Source organism: Volvox carteri, assembly GCF_000143455.1.
Source record: "Volvox carteri f. nagariensis unplaced genomic scaffold VOLCAscaffold_9, whole genome shotgun sequence".
Lineage (NCBI taxonomy): Eukaryota > Viridiplantae > Chlorophyta > Chlorophyceae > Chlamydomonadales > Volvocaceae > Volvox > Volvox carteri.
Genome location: NW_003307552.1, coordinates 1,221,849 through 1,237,461, shown reverse-complemented (window position 1 = coordinate 1,237,461; position 15,613 = coordinate 1,221,849). Strand labels below are relative to the sequence as shown.

Genomic DNA, 15,613 nt, shown 5'->3' with positions numbered 1-15,613 from the left:
CCGTCGCCCACATCCGCGACGGCGGCGGCGATGGTGACGATTTCGCCGCTGTCGTCAGCACGCAACTACGACAGCTCACGTGGCGGAGCCGCGGATGGCGGCAGCCTGCGTGGCCTGCCCTACGTACCGCCGCCACCGACCATCACGACGCGGTTAGTGGTGAGACGGCCAGCGCCGGTGCTCCGGCTACCAGTTGTAGCCGCCTCGCAAGCTGCTGCCAACCACGGCACGCTGCTGCACTCAAGAGCTAAGGGCTCCCCTGGTACGACAACCGGCGGCGGCGCCGCCGCCGCCGCCGGCAACAGTGGAGGCCGTAGCGACAGCCCCACAGCCTACACGACAGCCTCGATGGCCGCGTCGTACGGTAGCAATAGCCAGTCATTGACAACCTTACCCTGCGCCGATCCGCTGGCAGACGGTGGTCGGTCGTACGGCCCTACGCCGGCGCCGTTGTCGCCGCCGTGGCCTAGCGGCGGGGCCCTTATGGCGGAACCCAGCGGGGGCCCTGAGCCGGTACCGGTGTCTCTTAGCGGCGCCGACGGAGCCTTCAGCGCACCGCGTCCATCGTGTTCGTCGTCACCGCCACCGCAGTCGTACACTCTGACTCCTGAGGCCTCAAGGACGTCGGTGGCGACGGATGCCACTGCCGGCGGCGGCGGCGGCGGAGGCGGCAGCCGCGCTGCGGCCCGGGAATGGCATGGGTTGGAGCGGTGGTGGCAGGCCAAGGGTTTGGATGAGGCCGTCATTCAGATCCATCGGCAGCCCGTTAACTCCCAGAAGACTGTGTTTTTGTGAAGCCGTCCCAATGACGTCGAGTTGGACAGGGCTGGCGGTTTCGGGGTAGTGGGGGAGGGGGTCGACGGTATTGCGAGTGGCGTAACGGGCTGCGGCGCCGAGCGACGTTGCATGACATGCTGAAACGAGTGGCAGGAGTTCAAGATGTGGGAGATAAATAAACTGGTGGAAAGGCCATACAGGGCGAACTGATGTTTATATGTGCAAAGCTATGCCTATAGCAGGAAACGTAGAGCGCTGCTGCAATGATGTACGGCTGTACGGCATGCCGTGCGCTGTCTCGTCTCTCCGTGCATTCATGCGCGTCGTACTTTTTGTTGCATCTTGTTACCCATCAGCGTTGTTCCGTTCCCTGCCCGCCATAGCGCGCCCCTGGTTCCTCACCGTCCCATGCGGCCTCAGAACGTCGACCATCTGAAGACTGTCCAGCGCGTAGATGTCGTATCCCGTGAAGCTGTCGTACAAGTGGTGTCGTACTACATAATGATAACTGCACAAGTGCACATCATAGCGATGATGGCGATAGCAGCACACCGCATAGCAATGAATATATAAATTACTGACATTCCACTTTATATTTATGTATGTATGTATGTGTGTGTGAGAGGACTATTTGCCGACGTTTATCGTGTTGCAGGTGAATGGGTGTGGGTGGGTGGGTGGGTGGGTGGGTTCCTCTAGCTCGCTGTAGTAGCAGTAGCCGTACACCTGCAGGTGCCGTACAGGACCTTACAAGAGACCATTTTGCATGTATGCAGCCGCCATTCAAACCGAACTGACCTGACGTTGTTTTTTGCTCACATTCGGGACCATTTCCCTCATCGCGGCTCGGACCATCGAACATTCCCGACCACGAACAGCCACGCATAGTGTTTAGTTTTGGATAAACTCCTTCGGGTGCCGCCCGCCGGCTTTGAGGATCCTGCCCGCATGCGTGAGCCCTTGGCGTCTACGGTCGTACGGCGATACGTCCACGTCAGCCGTCAATGACGGTGTCGTACCAAGCTTGTCCAACGGCTTATTAACGGTTGCTCCAATAAAGCTACATCCGGGGGTTACCCTAATGTTAATCGAAGCCGGCGTTTGCAGGGATGTCCTGGGGCTCGTTAATTGCCGTGCGCGCGCGCGTGTGTATGTATGCATGTATGTATGCGTGCATGTATGCGTGTATGTATGCGTGTACGACGCCGACTGTGATTCTGATGGTACTCAAAATTCGGAATTTTTTGGACCCCCGTTCAGAGTCCTCTTTGAGGTGTGGCACATTGCGGTGTCATAATATCCTGTGGTGCCCTAGTTGTGTTTCTGTTGTCGAACCAAATTGGTGCGCGGGCACGCAGGTGCTTAGGGAGCGCTGTAATAATGGCGCGCGACGTTGCTGGCGCGAAGACCGCGTCTCTTCTAGCTGCATGTTGTCCTCCTGGCTGACCTCTTAGCCGGCGCTCAAGCCGGGCGAAGGGATGTAAACTGCAGTTTCTTGTGCGGAGGACCCACAGCACGTGTGGGGCGCTCCGGGTAGTCAGGGCTCGGATTCAGGTTGTGCTAGTTGCGGTGACGGTGTGGTTGCGGAACCATTACTAGGAAGCGTCGCTGAGGTGTGTGTGTGTGTGTGAGTGTGTGTGTGTAAGTGTGTGTGTGAGTGTGTGTATGTGTGTGCGTGAGTGTAAGCCGCGTATGTGAGTGAGAGATCTTAAAGATTTGAGAGCTAAGGATGCAGACAGAGAGCCTACGTAAGGATGTTTGCATTGACAATGTGCCAATAGAATAACAAATAGCCAATACCACATGTGTTATGCGAGGAGGAGTATCGGGGCACCATTTCGCAAGTCTAATACCAGATCGTGCTACAAGCATTCAAAGGCATTGCGGGGAGAACAGCTTTCTTGGCTGTGAACGGACATGTGCATTTGACATTCATGCGCCTCGCCCCATGACGGCTCATCACGGCGCTTCCTCTTCGCATCAAGAGGTGCTGATATGCATTTTGAGCGTGCGTGTCGACTTACCGGGGGGGGCTGGCGAATTCGGGTTTTTGACGGAACCACCACTGGATCGAACCTAGACTAGATTAGTCCTTAAAAATGCGATATGATGACTTATGAGTTGCGAAGGAACTGGAGCTGCAGCCGCCACTGGAACCAACAAAAAAATTCGACGGATTACCGACCGATACAGCGTCGTACGGTTGGTGTCGGCCTTGTATAGAAGCTGACCTGATGAACAATATTTGCGCGCGCCAGTGCATGGAGACCGTTTGTTTTGTGCTACCCCGCGTGGGCTCTCTCCAACTCTCTCCAACCCGCCTTAAGGCCGAAGGAACGAGAGAGGTGTCATCACGGGGCCCGAACCCACTTGGCGCTTGAGCTCACCGACCCGGTCCCTCAACAGCATTTCCATACAGAACCATCAACATCACCTAAAAGCCTTACACAGACCATCGTGCACTCGCAAACATCATGCACCTCAAGCGGCACCCACAAAAGCGGCGCAGCCAGGGCCCTGCGTACTCTATACCACCAGACCGCATCAATCCTAGAGGACGTGACACACGGCACACAAGCCTGGCTGTGGCCCCTTCATCAGAAGGTCAAATCGCGCGGCCGAGTCCGCAACACCACAGGCGCAGACAGCAGCAGCAGCAGCAGCAGCACCCTCACCGCCAAGCCACCATGAGCAGCAAACGATATCGTTATGACTGTAGTCTCCTGCCACAAGAGTGTCGTTTGACTCCCCACCAGCACAGCGCCTCCTATGCTAACACAGTTATGAAACTAAAGCAGTATCTTTCAGCGCCGATAAGAGTCGCCGAGCACACGTACCATAGTGCCACCCGCTTCAAGGTGGCAGGCTAGGCAGGGCGCAGAACGGCGTGTCCATTATTCCATGAGTCCACATTCGCTTCCACATCCGCACACGTCCGTCCGCCCATCCCCTCTGCCCACCACTCGCTGCTGGTGCTGCTACTGCCGCCCTCTTCCTGATAAAGATTCTGCGCCTCCATATAAAACGAGGAGCTCCCCACCAACTCACTTGCTCGGTGAGGGCCCCGCCCTCGTTTTTGTACCGCGACAAAAGCCACAAAGTGGACGGATATGACCAGGCCAACAGCCGTGGGGGTACTCCATCTGCTTGCCCGCACGACGACGACCCCACGGTCCGGTCCGCTTCCTCGAACAGCTGGAGAGCCTTCACAACACTTCACTGTCGTACACCCTTGCGGGGCCGCAGCATGTCACGTATGCCAAAGACCCAGTACAGGGAACAAGGGAACCTCACAACAGCGCGAGGCACGTGTTAAACACGGATGAGGGCCAAGCGGGGCATGACAGAAGGACCTCAACAAGGCAGAGGTCTTTCAGCGCCTCAGTCGCCGCACTCCGGATTTCCCCAATTCAAGATACTCTGCAACGCGAAGCAGCCCGCAGTGGCTGCCGCACACCCAAGCTATGTTATTGGTATGTACGTTTTATTGGGTTGTAGATGCAACAACGCAAGAGGCATAGCGCGCAGAACAGCCGTGTTTCCCTGAGCCCCTGTCGCATCCACAGCAGCCCCGGCGGCAAAAAAAGGACACGGCGCTTCGAGGTGAAAGAGGCGGGGGGAGGGGAAGGTGACTGCGACGCCACGGCGTGCAGCGTGCCCGCCCTCCTGACATGGACATGAGATTGGGTGCCATTGCCACTGACACATGCACAAGAACACAGCTCGTTTCGTATTTCGTAACGCAGCCACAAACCAACCTAAAACTGTTACTCACTGATACACGCCACGTGCCGCCTCCCCCTAACCTCCGCACTGGTTACAGCTCCCGTCCCCGAGGACGAGGTCAACACGTACCGCGGCAGGGGAGGTTGGGGAAAAAGGAACCCCTTTCCAGGGGTGTCCTCCGGGAAGCCCATCTAAACTCCCATCCATCCCCAAGCTCCCTCACTGGCCCATCATGACAATATGCATGCACGAAACCCGGGCTCCACACAGCACAACACCAAAACTCTCCCCCCAATCCGTGACTCCTACCCTCCCGTCACGCAAACGAAAAACACCCCTCTCCTCACATCACCTTCCTTCCTTAGTCGCCTTTTCTCTCTCCCCCGCACGGCTCTTTCAGCAAAACACACTCCAGGCCCCGTCCTGGCCTCCATGCCCCCTGCGGTAGTAGGCGCGTCACCTAGCAGCTGGGCCCTGACCCCCCTCCCGCAACGTAGTTAAGATACAGGGCGCCCCGCATTCGAGCTCTTCAGCGTAGTTGCAAGCCAGTCGAGTCCTTCGTACAACCCCTCTCCCTTGATGGCAACGGAGCTCTGCACGTGCCACTTTCGGTTGCGCATCTCGGGCAATCCCAGCGCCTCGCACACCTCCCGAGGGGTAAGGCAGCCGCGCATGTCCTGCTTGTTGGCAAACACGAGAATGGCCGAGTGCAGCATCAGCGGGTCTTGAAGAATTGCCTGGAACTCCGCCGCCGCCTTGCCGATGCGGTCCCGGTCCTGGGAGTCCACGACGAAGATGAGGCCGTCCGTGTTGTTGAAATAGTGCCTCCACAGCGGTCTCAGCTTCTCCTGGCCGCCCACATCCCATACAGTAAAGACCACGTTTTTGTACTGCACCTTTTCCACGTTGAAACCTGCGGAGTGCGCGCGGACGTGGGGTCGGGGGATGAATGGAGTGGGGAAGAATGTGTGTGTGTGTGGGGGGGGGGAAAGACGAGGGGGGAGAGATGCGTATGTGTGAGGATTCGGAGCTGGGTGGCGAGTGACGTTGGCTGGCAGGAGGGAAGGAGGTAGCGGTGGGGGGTTGGGAAGACGGGAGCGAAAGGGTTGTTACAAAATGATTGCGGGACATAAGCGGGGAAGGAAAAAAGTTGGGGAGGATGGAACGAGGCGGGAGAGGGAAGGGTATGGGATGTAAGGTGCGGAAGGGCTCTGGGAGACACAACATGGTTAGGGCGGACAAGGAGGGATTCGGTCCGCCGGTGGCGGTGCGTACTGGATGGCCATGATGTGCGGAGTGAAACAGGCAGAGTCAAGGATTAGGAGGTGTTTGGATTAGGAGTGTTTCGGGCGCGCTGCATCCAGCAGTGAAGCGGGCAGCGCGCGTTGCGAGGTTCGTCAGCTAGTTGGGGCTGCATCAGGGCGCCGGGGATGTGTGTGCGCGAGGGAGGCGGGTTCCATGTCCTTAGCGACTTTCCAAGGCAGGGCCTGACGTACAACAACTGGGGCACATATGCGAGGCTCCGCACGGCACCCTCTGTCCCAGAGTCCGGGTCCGTGAGGGTGTGGCATCTGCAGCACTGAGAACCCTCAAAGCACCCGCGCCAAACGAGAAGTGGAGGCGTAAAACGCGTGCAAGAAAAACTTCGGACTAACGTGCGGGGCCTGTTGCCTATACAAGGTCTGCCCCAGCTTTACCACAGAACTAGGCGGAGCTGAAGTATAAGGGTGCACACACGCTCGCAGTCCGTTGTGGACTGGCCCCGCACGCCCGCGCGTCGCGCGCCCATCTCCTTATATGTACGCATCAAGGTGCAGCCGCGGCTCAACAAAAAACACCAGTGATCTCACCTATAGTTGGCACGGTTGTCAAAACTTCGCCAATGTGGAGTTTATAAAGGATAGTGGTCTTGCCAGCAGCGTCTAGTCCCAGCATCACTACCCGCATTTCGCGGTTCCCGAAAATTTTGTCAAATAGTTTGGTAATTGCCTGCCCCATGATGGGCAGCCCAGGCGTGAAGGTGGTCTACGAGAAACTGCCTTTCTGTCCACCCGAAAACGAAAGCACCTGTCACCGCGGCACTCAGCTATCTATGCTTTTGTCCTGCGTTTCGTGCTGGATAAAGCTAAGATTACAAGCACTGCCAAGGTGTGCTGCACGCCAACGAGATGGGGCGAGCGATAAAGTTCCTAAGCGTTAAACACAAGATTAGGTAGAAATGAATAAACTAGTAATGTAGCAGATCACCCTAGAAGTTTGAGACTCTGTCCCCTGCATTTTGCCGTTCCCGGGACAAAATTCCAAATGGGCCTAATCAACTTCCCCAACCAATGAATTCGCTCCTTGCAGCTCTGTCTTGCAACAATTTTAAACAAAATCTATCACGCGCTGCTGACAGGTTCGGCATTGGCCATGGTGCCACATTTCATTCGGGGGTTATGTCTGCGACAGCTGCAAGAAGTAAGCCCTGATACGGGCGCAAACGATTTTACTGGCAAACGTTTCTATCGGATAGCATTATAGACGGATTGGCCAAGCTGCTGGAACGGAGACCAAGAATAACTAAAATGTCAACTCTAGGTGGCTCCACCTCCAGTGCCAGGGGCCCAGGACAAGAGGTTCTGGACGAAATTTCGTCCGCACAACAATATGTGCTTGATCTCCAGGTAGGACAGGGACAAAATTGCCCCGTCCGCATGAGCGCTTGACGCGACCCCTTAGCGGCGTGCCGATCAGGTGTTGTTCTACTCCTTGAAGACGGTAGCTGCAAATGCTCAAAAGGAAGCAAACGACATGGTGAGTCCCCTACTGCATACGGGTTAAGTCACCGGTAGTTCTTTGTCATACTCAAAGCACGCTGTGCATGGAAGCCCTGCAGCTCCAAATCGCCTGGCAAATCGTGCTGTACCTAAGCTTTACCTGCATGAGTCCATGTGCATTGATTATATGGCCGCCATGACCCCACGCGTGCACGCCTTGGCCCCCTCCATTCCCCATCGAAACGTTATGTTCAACAGGTAACCCGTTCTCAGGTACTGTCAAAAACCATTGACTCCCAACCTTCCTTGCGCTTCGTGTTCCGCCGCAGGCCTCAAATGCCAGGCGATTCAGTGCTGCTGGAGGCGCATTGGCGACGTCTGGCGGTGGTGACGGCAGTCCGATTGGACGTGATCCCGCCAGCACTATCACGGCCGACCTCGAGCTGCGCATCAAGGATCTGACCAGGCAGCTGGAAGCGGAGCGGATGGAGCGCGCCAAGCTCCAGGAGCAATATGACCAAGCTACAGCGATGCTGCGGTAAGGGACGTAAAGGACATGACACGGTTACGCTATGGTTTCGGTCTGGCCTTGTTAAGCCCATTCCGCGAGGCCAGATGAGCAGAGCCAACCATACTTCGTTTCCTGCCGTTACCTTAGGTGCATTGCCAACCCACTTCCGCTGCTGTGAAGCAAGCCACCGGCAACCATGGCTACCAGCATTTTACACCCGTTCATTCTCTGCTATGCACTATGGCAAAAGCGATGTTGCCATCCAACACATGTACACTTGCACCTGCGACGACCATGCGGGAAGGCCGAGTGTTTTCTTGCACCTCCCCTTCCCAGCGGACGTGTCCCAGGGTCTTGACCGGCTTTTAACCCACCTTCCCCACCGCCATACTATCGGGTTGCTTGGATCTTGCCACTACATGCCTTACAGGAAATCGTACGGCCAGATCGTGGATGACTACCTTTTTGCCACGGAGCAGCTTCATGATCGGACGAAGCAACTGGAGGGGCTTATGGAAACGGCCACCGCCACGGCAGCGCCAGTGGCCGTGACACCACTGCCTGCGACTTCAGACCAGCAGCCGACCTGGCCGCACCCTGCACCCTTGAACTGCGCACATGGCGAGGAGGAGTCACAGCCTCAGCAGCAGCGCCAGGGCCGCCAGGAGTTCCAGGAGGCTCAAAATCCGCCTGTTCCCAGCCTGCCCCACCCTCCCAGCCAGCACTCGGGGCAGCTCCCGCAAGACGACGATCTTGATGAATCCTGGAGCCCCCTCAGCGCCAGCTCCTACCCCGCATGCGCTGGGTACACTGACAGGCTGCTCAGCGACCTGGCTAACACCGTTGCAGCGGCGGTCAGGGAGCCCGCTCCACCGTCGCCGTCCGCTGCTGCCGCGGCTCACGAGCATCCTCTTCCCCCAGCAAGAAGTAACTCCAGCAGGCGGGTGACTGGCGGTAGCAGCGGCAACGGCGCCTTTGCCGCTGGGGTTGGGGGTCCCCGGACGGGTCCCAGCTCCCGGTCAAGCTCGCAAGGCAGCAGCAGTGCCGGAGCTGGGTCGTCCGCAGTCGGCAGCAAGGAGCCATCAGCTGCGGCCGTTGGCTCCGACCAGCTCTTCGCCTCTGAACAGGTGTGACGCGTTTATTATGAAGTCGGCATGCCAGGCTGTGTGCTGCACGCTGAGGGGCGCTTTTTATTTGCGGAGGGAGGGGTTCGGGAGGGGCTTGCTTGCTGCAGCAACGTTGGCACGAGCACTTACATCGCCCGGTTGGAGGTTTGCCTCGCGGCGTTGGCGAAAGTCATGCCTCGACAGAGGAGGGCGTCAGGGAGGGGGGGTGAGGGATGGGACGGGTGGGGGGGGTCTTCTTAGGTCTTCATCCCCAGAGAAGACGGAATGGTGAATGGTCATCTTCAATAGGAAGGCAAGTGGTCTGCAACTGCCGGCGCCATATCTCCCTGAAGTCAGCCCCATTCGGTTTTCGTTTTCACATGTCATGATGTACATGCATGGAATGCATGCGCCCAAGCGTTGCAGCGTTGGACCAGCTTATATATTGTTGGTGGTGTAGGAGCATCACCGGACACACGTCACCTGGCATGTATCCGGTGTGCATGTGCATGTAGGTGGCGCCGGCCGCATCTGTGCAACAACAGCAGCAGCAGCAGCAGCAACGTGGCAGACAGTCTGCAGCGGACCCCCACAGTGGCTCGGTCTCCCTGGAAAGCACCTCGGGTCGCGTGGTGTCTGTATCGAACCCTGGGCCCCCGCAGGCTGCTCGTACCAGGTCGCAGAGCCCGAGTGCCAAAGACCGGTTGTGGGCAGGCGCAGGGCAGGAGAAGCACTCGCCTCGGCCACTGAGCCCGACACGGCAAGGCGCGGCGCTCCGCAGGGCGCAGGTGGTGACGCCGCGTGAGGGGCAGGACAGAGAAGTTGCTGATTTGGCGGCGGCAAGGGCAGGTGTGTTTCAGCCGCCGCAGGATGCGACGGCTGCTGCCCGTCAGGCTGTGGCTGCGGCAACCAGCGCTTGGCGTAGCGATGGCGCGCACCACGGGGAGGTCGTCTCAGTTCCAAGCGAGCTGAAGAGGTATGGCAACGTGTGTAATCTGCGGTGTTGGAGGATTGCGATGTGGGGTGGGATGCCATGTACAGCGCCGGTGCGAAGGTGGCAGGAAAGATCCGGCCCTCGCAAGGATATGCTATTGAACAGGCTGGTGAATGGGCCTGTTCTTATGGCGATGGGGAGGGGCTGAAGGGTAGCCGAGTCCCATCCCTTGCCCTGGGGCTTGCGTATGGGGGCCGCCGCGCAGTCGAAAAAAGACCAGTGAAGAGACCAATGAGATTATCTATCCACTCTTCACTTTCAGGCACAGCAGAAATCGCATAATCTCAGGACCCGCTCATGCCTCCTGAAGTCACCCGCAAATCATGCATGAGCCTACCAGCAGTCTAGGGTAGCATATAAAACCCTCTCCACCGAGGAAAAACCCATTTTCTATGCTTATTCTAAGACAGGTTTTTCCCCCTTGCAGGACTTTGGCAGAGCACCCCTCGGGAGCGGAGCTGCCCAGCGCAACTCTGGGCGGGGAGTTCAAAGCACCAGCATCCGGATTTGGGCCGGCTGAGCCCGCGTGTATTTCCGCGGCCACACCACCACAACCACAACCAAGGAGCGGTAATCCTTTCACGCGCTCTGCAGCCGGCGTGGCGCCATCACCCTTCTCATCCGGAGGTCATGGGCCGGTATCGCGCTTTAATGCAGCCATGGCGACGGCTGCGGCTGCCGCTGCTGGAGCAAGTGGCGGTTTGCATGCCACTGGGTCGTGCGTGCCAAGTAGGCCTACAAGTGACAGCAGCAGCAGCACTGCCACCGTCGCGGCCGCTTCGTCATTGCACGAAAGCGACTTGGATCGGGACCGGGAGTGGTGCGTCCGGGATTCCAACCGTGATGAAGATAGGAAGCAAGAGCACCGTCGAGAGCAATCTTACCGGCAGCGACCTGGCGGGATAGCAGCAGCATCCGGAATGCCTGTGGTGGACGCATGGCCGCCGGCCACCACCACTGCCTCCACCAACACGACAACTAACGCCCCGCGCCAGGAATCTGCGAACTCTAGGCTACCTGCAGCAATGCGGGGCTTGGCCGAGGAGGCCGGCATGGGGCCGGGCGTTGCCTTGGACAAACATGGGCATCATCAGTACGATGCAGGGAGGCGCAGCCCAGTGGGGCCGGCGGCAGCAGCGGGTGCAACGTCTCGCACCGCGCAGGCGGCTGCACGCGCTGCGGCTAGTGAGCTTCGTGCCGCCACGGCGGGCTCAAGCGGCCGGAGGGCCTGGGGATGCTTCAATTCGGTCTCGGAGCGGCATGGAGATGGTGAGTTTCATGGGAGCCGGAGCGAGAGTGTGGCGGTAGAGGATAGGCCTGAACAGGGTGGTGGTGCTGCGAAAAGTGAGCCGCCTGGTGCCCAGCACACCCCAACCAAACCCCGCCACCACCGCGGCCGGGCTGCAGGACGCCCCGATGTTGACGCAGCCGTGCACGACAGCAGCGCCGCAGCCGGTGGCCCCTCACGAAGCACATCGAAGCGTCTCCGACGTTCTGTCAGCAGCCCAGCGGAGCACCCAAGCCGGCGCTCAGCTGCAGTGAACCCCGGACCGGAGGGGGTATCTGCAAAGCTGTCGGAAGATAGCAACGAAGAGGTGCATGTCGGTGGTGTCGGCCGCCAATCGTCACGCCGGGTCGCCGCCTGCCATACTGGGACATTCATGGAAGCCTCAGGTGCGGCTGATGTGGCTAAGCCCTCGTCTAAGGCGGCGGCGGCGATGGCAGCGGCCGCTGATTCACCCCGACACCGAGACGACGATTTTCCGTCCCGCCGGCGAAGTCTGCACCATGTCTTGTCTGTTCCAATGTCGGGGTCATCGGGGCTGGACAGCAGCCCCACCGCACATGGCGCACGCAACCCGGCGCACCCCACGACCGCTGCCACTACGTCCACAGTGGACCCCGGGTGCATCGATGCAGAGGCCAGCGAGATGCCGCAGCTTGACTTAGACACCTATCTGTTCCGGATGCGGGCAAGGTCTGCCGCGGCTGCTGCTGCTGCTGACCCTGCGGGTGCCAGTGCCAGCCCAAGCCAAGGCACTGCGAACATGCTTGGTGAGGAGGCCACAGCGGCGGTTCAGGGGGGCCGGGTCGGCAGCCTGGGCCGTGAAGTAGCAGCGGGCGGCAGCGGTGGCTTCTTCAGTGGAGTATCGCGTGGGCCGCCCATGCCGGTGCGGACGTCGGGAGCAGGCGGCGGCGCCGCTGTCGCAACGCAGGCGGCCAGCAGTCCCCTTCTCGCTGGTGCTGCTGCAGCGGCAACTGCTGGTGTGTTTAGCCGAAGCACTGCTGCTGCTGCAGCAGCCGTCGCCGCCGCCACGATCACCCCAGCAAGTGCCGTCCTTAGACCTGGTGGTGATGGTTGTAGCGCTACATCATCGACGTCAATCGAGGGCCTTACATCACTGGTGCGGAGCTTGCGGCAGCGGTTGGCAGGCATGCAGGATTTTGATTTTGGAGCCAGCGACGAACTAACCGATGATGGCATGGAGGCTGCTGACGGCACGGCGGCGGGTGACTGGCGTACGGACGACGAGTTAGACGATGGCGGCGGGGACGCTGGTGTCGACTACGATGACGAGTCTGTGCTTCTTGACATTGAGCTAGGGGCTGGTCTTGGCGGTAACAGCTTTGGCGTGTACGCCTCTGGCGACGATGACGATGACGAGGATGATAACGGGCAAGGCAACAATGACATAGACGACGCTAATGACGTTACATACGATACGTACGACAGGTTGTACAGCGGCACATTCGGCGGAGCTGGTGCCGCTACAGTGCGGCGGGGGGGCGGTGGTGCAACAGTGATGGCAGCGGCTGGCACAAGCGGCAGCACGGCTATGCATTCTGAGGGCGACGGGGGCCCGTATGTGACCCAAGCATTTGGCAGTGGTGGCGCTACCGGCGGCATTGGCAGCGCCACCAGCAGCGGTGGCCTTCCGTATTTCCACGGAATGTGGGACGGTGGCAATGACAGCGCTGGTAGTAGCGCCGCAGGCACACCGCGAGGCGGCATCCACGATTATGAACCTGCGGCTTGGGCCGGCAGCACCAGCCCCACCAGCGTGGGCGCGTCGGGTGGGAGCCGCGGAGGCGGCGGTGGCGGAAGCAGCGAAGGCACAGCACGCTATACGGAGCGTAGCCGACAATCGCACGCTCAATCTTCAGCCACCACTGCCACCACCACCGCCACCACAGCCGCCGCGGCTGCAGCCGGAAAGTCCGGTTCACCTGGGTTTAGCCGTCGCTCTGGCGGTGAAGTGCGCACTGTCGGAATCACCTCCCTGCTAGATTCCGTGAACGCGGCGACGCTGGGTGCTGCCGGGACTGCACCGCGGAGTGCTGTCCGCACAACGAGCACTGCTGCGGTCCCACCCAGTGCACGGGATCATGGGGGAAAGGGCGTCGCGTCACAGGACCGTGCCGCACCGCCTCCGCAGCCACAGTCAGCCGTGGCGGCAGCGGCACGGGCTGCGGCTGCCGCCTCCGTATCCTCGGGGCCCGCGGTGGGGGCTCCGGGTGTTGGTTGCAGGTCAGCAGCCGCACAGCCAGACCGATTACCGCACCCCGACCAGACGAGCCCCAGGAAGGACAGCACATCCGGCTTGGCGCGGAACGGCTCCAGGAAGGTGTCCATGAGATCAAAAGCGGGTGATGAGGGCACGAGGACCGGGCTAGGTGGTACTGGAGCTGCGGCACAGGCTGGTCTCGACGGCATTACTGGGAGTGCTGGGGCCGGCGCAGGCTTTGCTGCTGCGCGGTGGGGGAGCGGCGGGGGGGGAGCTAGTGGCGGCGGGGTGAAGAGTGCCGTTGCCGGCTCCAGCCGCAGCAGCGCCGCGGTGGATGCAAGTGCAGCAGCAGCTACTGCTGGCGGTGGTGGTGGTGGTTCTACTGCTGCACCCGCTATTAAGGCCGCGAACACTACACCGCAGATGCAGAGCCTTCGCAGCGAAGCTATGTTCGCGCGGATCAAGCAACAATTGGATGCGCTACAGAGCTCCTTCTCCCAGGGGCTAGCCCCTGTGCGCGGCATAGATGATGCCAGTCGCCGTACTGGTGGCAGCGGCGGCAGCAGCAGCGGTAGCGGGGACGGCGGTTTCGAGCGGGGCACAGAGTATCGGTCGGCAGCGGCTGCTGCCGCTGCGGCGGTGGCTTCATCAGTTGCATGGAATGGTAAAACTTCACGACGTGGTAGCGGCTGTGGGGTTCAGGAGGGTGGGGACGGTGGCAGCAGCAGTGGCGGTGGAGCCCGCGGCAGCCAGGGTGATTGGGTTTCAACTAGCAGTAGTGATGGCGGAATGAGGCGGGGCAACTTCTCAAGCTCTGCTGCAGGTTCGTCAGGAGCAAATAGCGACGCAGTGACTGGAAGAGGGTGGCTGCCTATGAGGGAGGGTGTGGGCGTGTTTGGTGGAGTCGGTGACGACTGGCAGACGCTGCCCGGGCGTGGCGATGCAAGTGGCCCGGAGTTCCACGGCGGCGCAACAGCAGATCGGCAAGTTGCTGGAGATGGTGTGAGTGCATCTTTTAGGAGAAAGGCAACAGCGGCAGTAGCAGCAGCGTCATTACATGCTGGATTGGCAGCTGGAGGTTCCGGAGCGAAGCCGCACGGCATCGTACTGCAGGGTGAAGGCGATGGGTAGAAAAACACGAGGATGGCTCAAATGTATTATTAGGTCTCGGTCGGATGGAAATGTGGTTCTGCTTTGTGCATACATTGCGACCTAGTCCTGTGCCACATTTTGCGCGGGTCGCAAGGCTGCGCACGCGAGCGTGAACTGAAAGCTGAAGGCGTGCAAAAGATGTAATGCGGCATGTTGGGACTTTATTCTCTTAATCAGCGATGTGTGTACACAGAGCAAGGATCTGTGACAACGGGGGCTGGCGGCGGCGGCTTTCCGTGGACATTCTGCCTGCTGTTTGCATTATCCATTTTCTTTGTTCTATTGTTTGTGATAGGAGCCTATGAATTGGGGCATGAGCTGAGTTCCTAAACCATTAGCTTATGAACATCGGCAAGGATGAAAATTAACTTCGCGAGGTGAAACGCTGAGCGAAAGATTACGAAGACTAATAATTTCTGAGCCGATTTCTTATTTTGCCTGGTATGCTAACTGTTATGGAGGGAAGATGTAGTTGTCCCTGATGGGACATTGTGCCTGTCGTCCGTGTGGATGTATACGCATAACCTTTCTCTATGGAATACGCGTACCTATCTTTACGAACGGCTCGGTCCAGTATCCTATGAATACAAGCCGCATCTGTGTTTGACTCAGTCCACGTGGAACCAAAGCCTGAACCCAGCTTTGCCAAACCCTGAAGAAGGGCCGGGAGTTTCGCGGGAGAAGCCCTTACTGTAATCCTTAGCGCGTCAGTGCATAAGCTTTTTACATATCGAGAACCACACCGACAAGAAGCCGGAAAACATGCATTGACCACGTGACCGCGAACACATTCTTCGTCTAACCAATACTTCAATTGAATAATCCCCTGATATTGGGGGACAGGCGAGGGTCCCCGTGTAGCAGGGGAATTCCCACCGTTCCTATGCGCACGCTTCCCGCCAGCAACGGCGTGAGAGCGGGCGAAGCAGCAAAACCACCTAGCATGCATACTTCTAGCATAACAAGCACACAGATATACGATACACACACGCACGCGAGCACGCCCACTTCACCAAGGACAGAAATTGGAAACCCGACCTTGCGCGGTACGAGCGCCGGCTATATACATATACGGGTAACAG

The 15,613-nt window shown here is 59.1% G+C and overlaps 3 protein-coding genes across 3 annotated transcripts in view; 2 read left to right on the top strand and 1 right to left on the bottom strand.

Annotated features, from left to right (window-relative positions):
- Positions 1-795, top strand: part of VOLCADRAFT_88599 (uncharacterized protein) — a gene marked incomplete at both ends in the record, with an annotated part of 11,383 nt that extends 10,588 nt beyond the window's left edge. The window contains one exon of the mRNA XM_002948303.1: positions 75-795. Coding sequence (XP_002948349.1) covers positions 75-795 — 721 coding nt within the window. The remainder of the gene's footprint in view (positions 1-74) is intronic.
- A 4,205-nt stretch (positions 796-5,000) lies between these two features.
- On the bottom strand, positions 5,001-6,501 carry arf3 (small Arf-related GTPase; the record flags this gene model as incomplete). The annotated part of the gene is made up of 2 exons (XM_002948155.1): positions 5,001-5,416; positions 6,354-6,501. 2 exons carry the CDS (start codon positions 6,499-6,501, stop codon positions 5,001-5,003), a joined length of 564 nt encoding a protein of 187 aa, XP_002948201.1.
- A 569-nt stretch (positions 6,502-7,070) lies between these two features.
- VOLCADRAFT_116789 (uncharacterized protein) lies at positions 7,071-14,510 on the top strand (the record flags this gene model as incomplete). Its single annotated transcript, XM_002948302.1, has 7 exons — positions 7,071-7,169; positions 7,225-7,299; positions 7,592-7,800; positions 8,204-8,900; positions 9,395-9,855; positions 10,301-11,142; positions 11,281-14,510. The coding sequence occupies 7 exons, from the start codon at positions 7,071-7,073 to the stop codon at positions 14,508-14,510; spliced, it is 5,613 nt and encodes a 1,870-aa protein (XP_002948348.1).
- Positions 14,511-15,613: the final 1,103 nt, after the last annotated feature.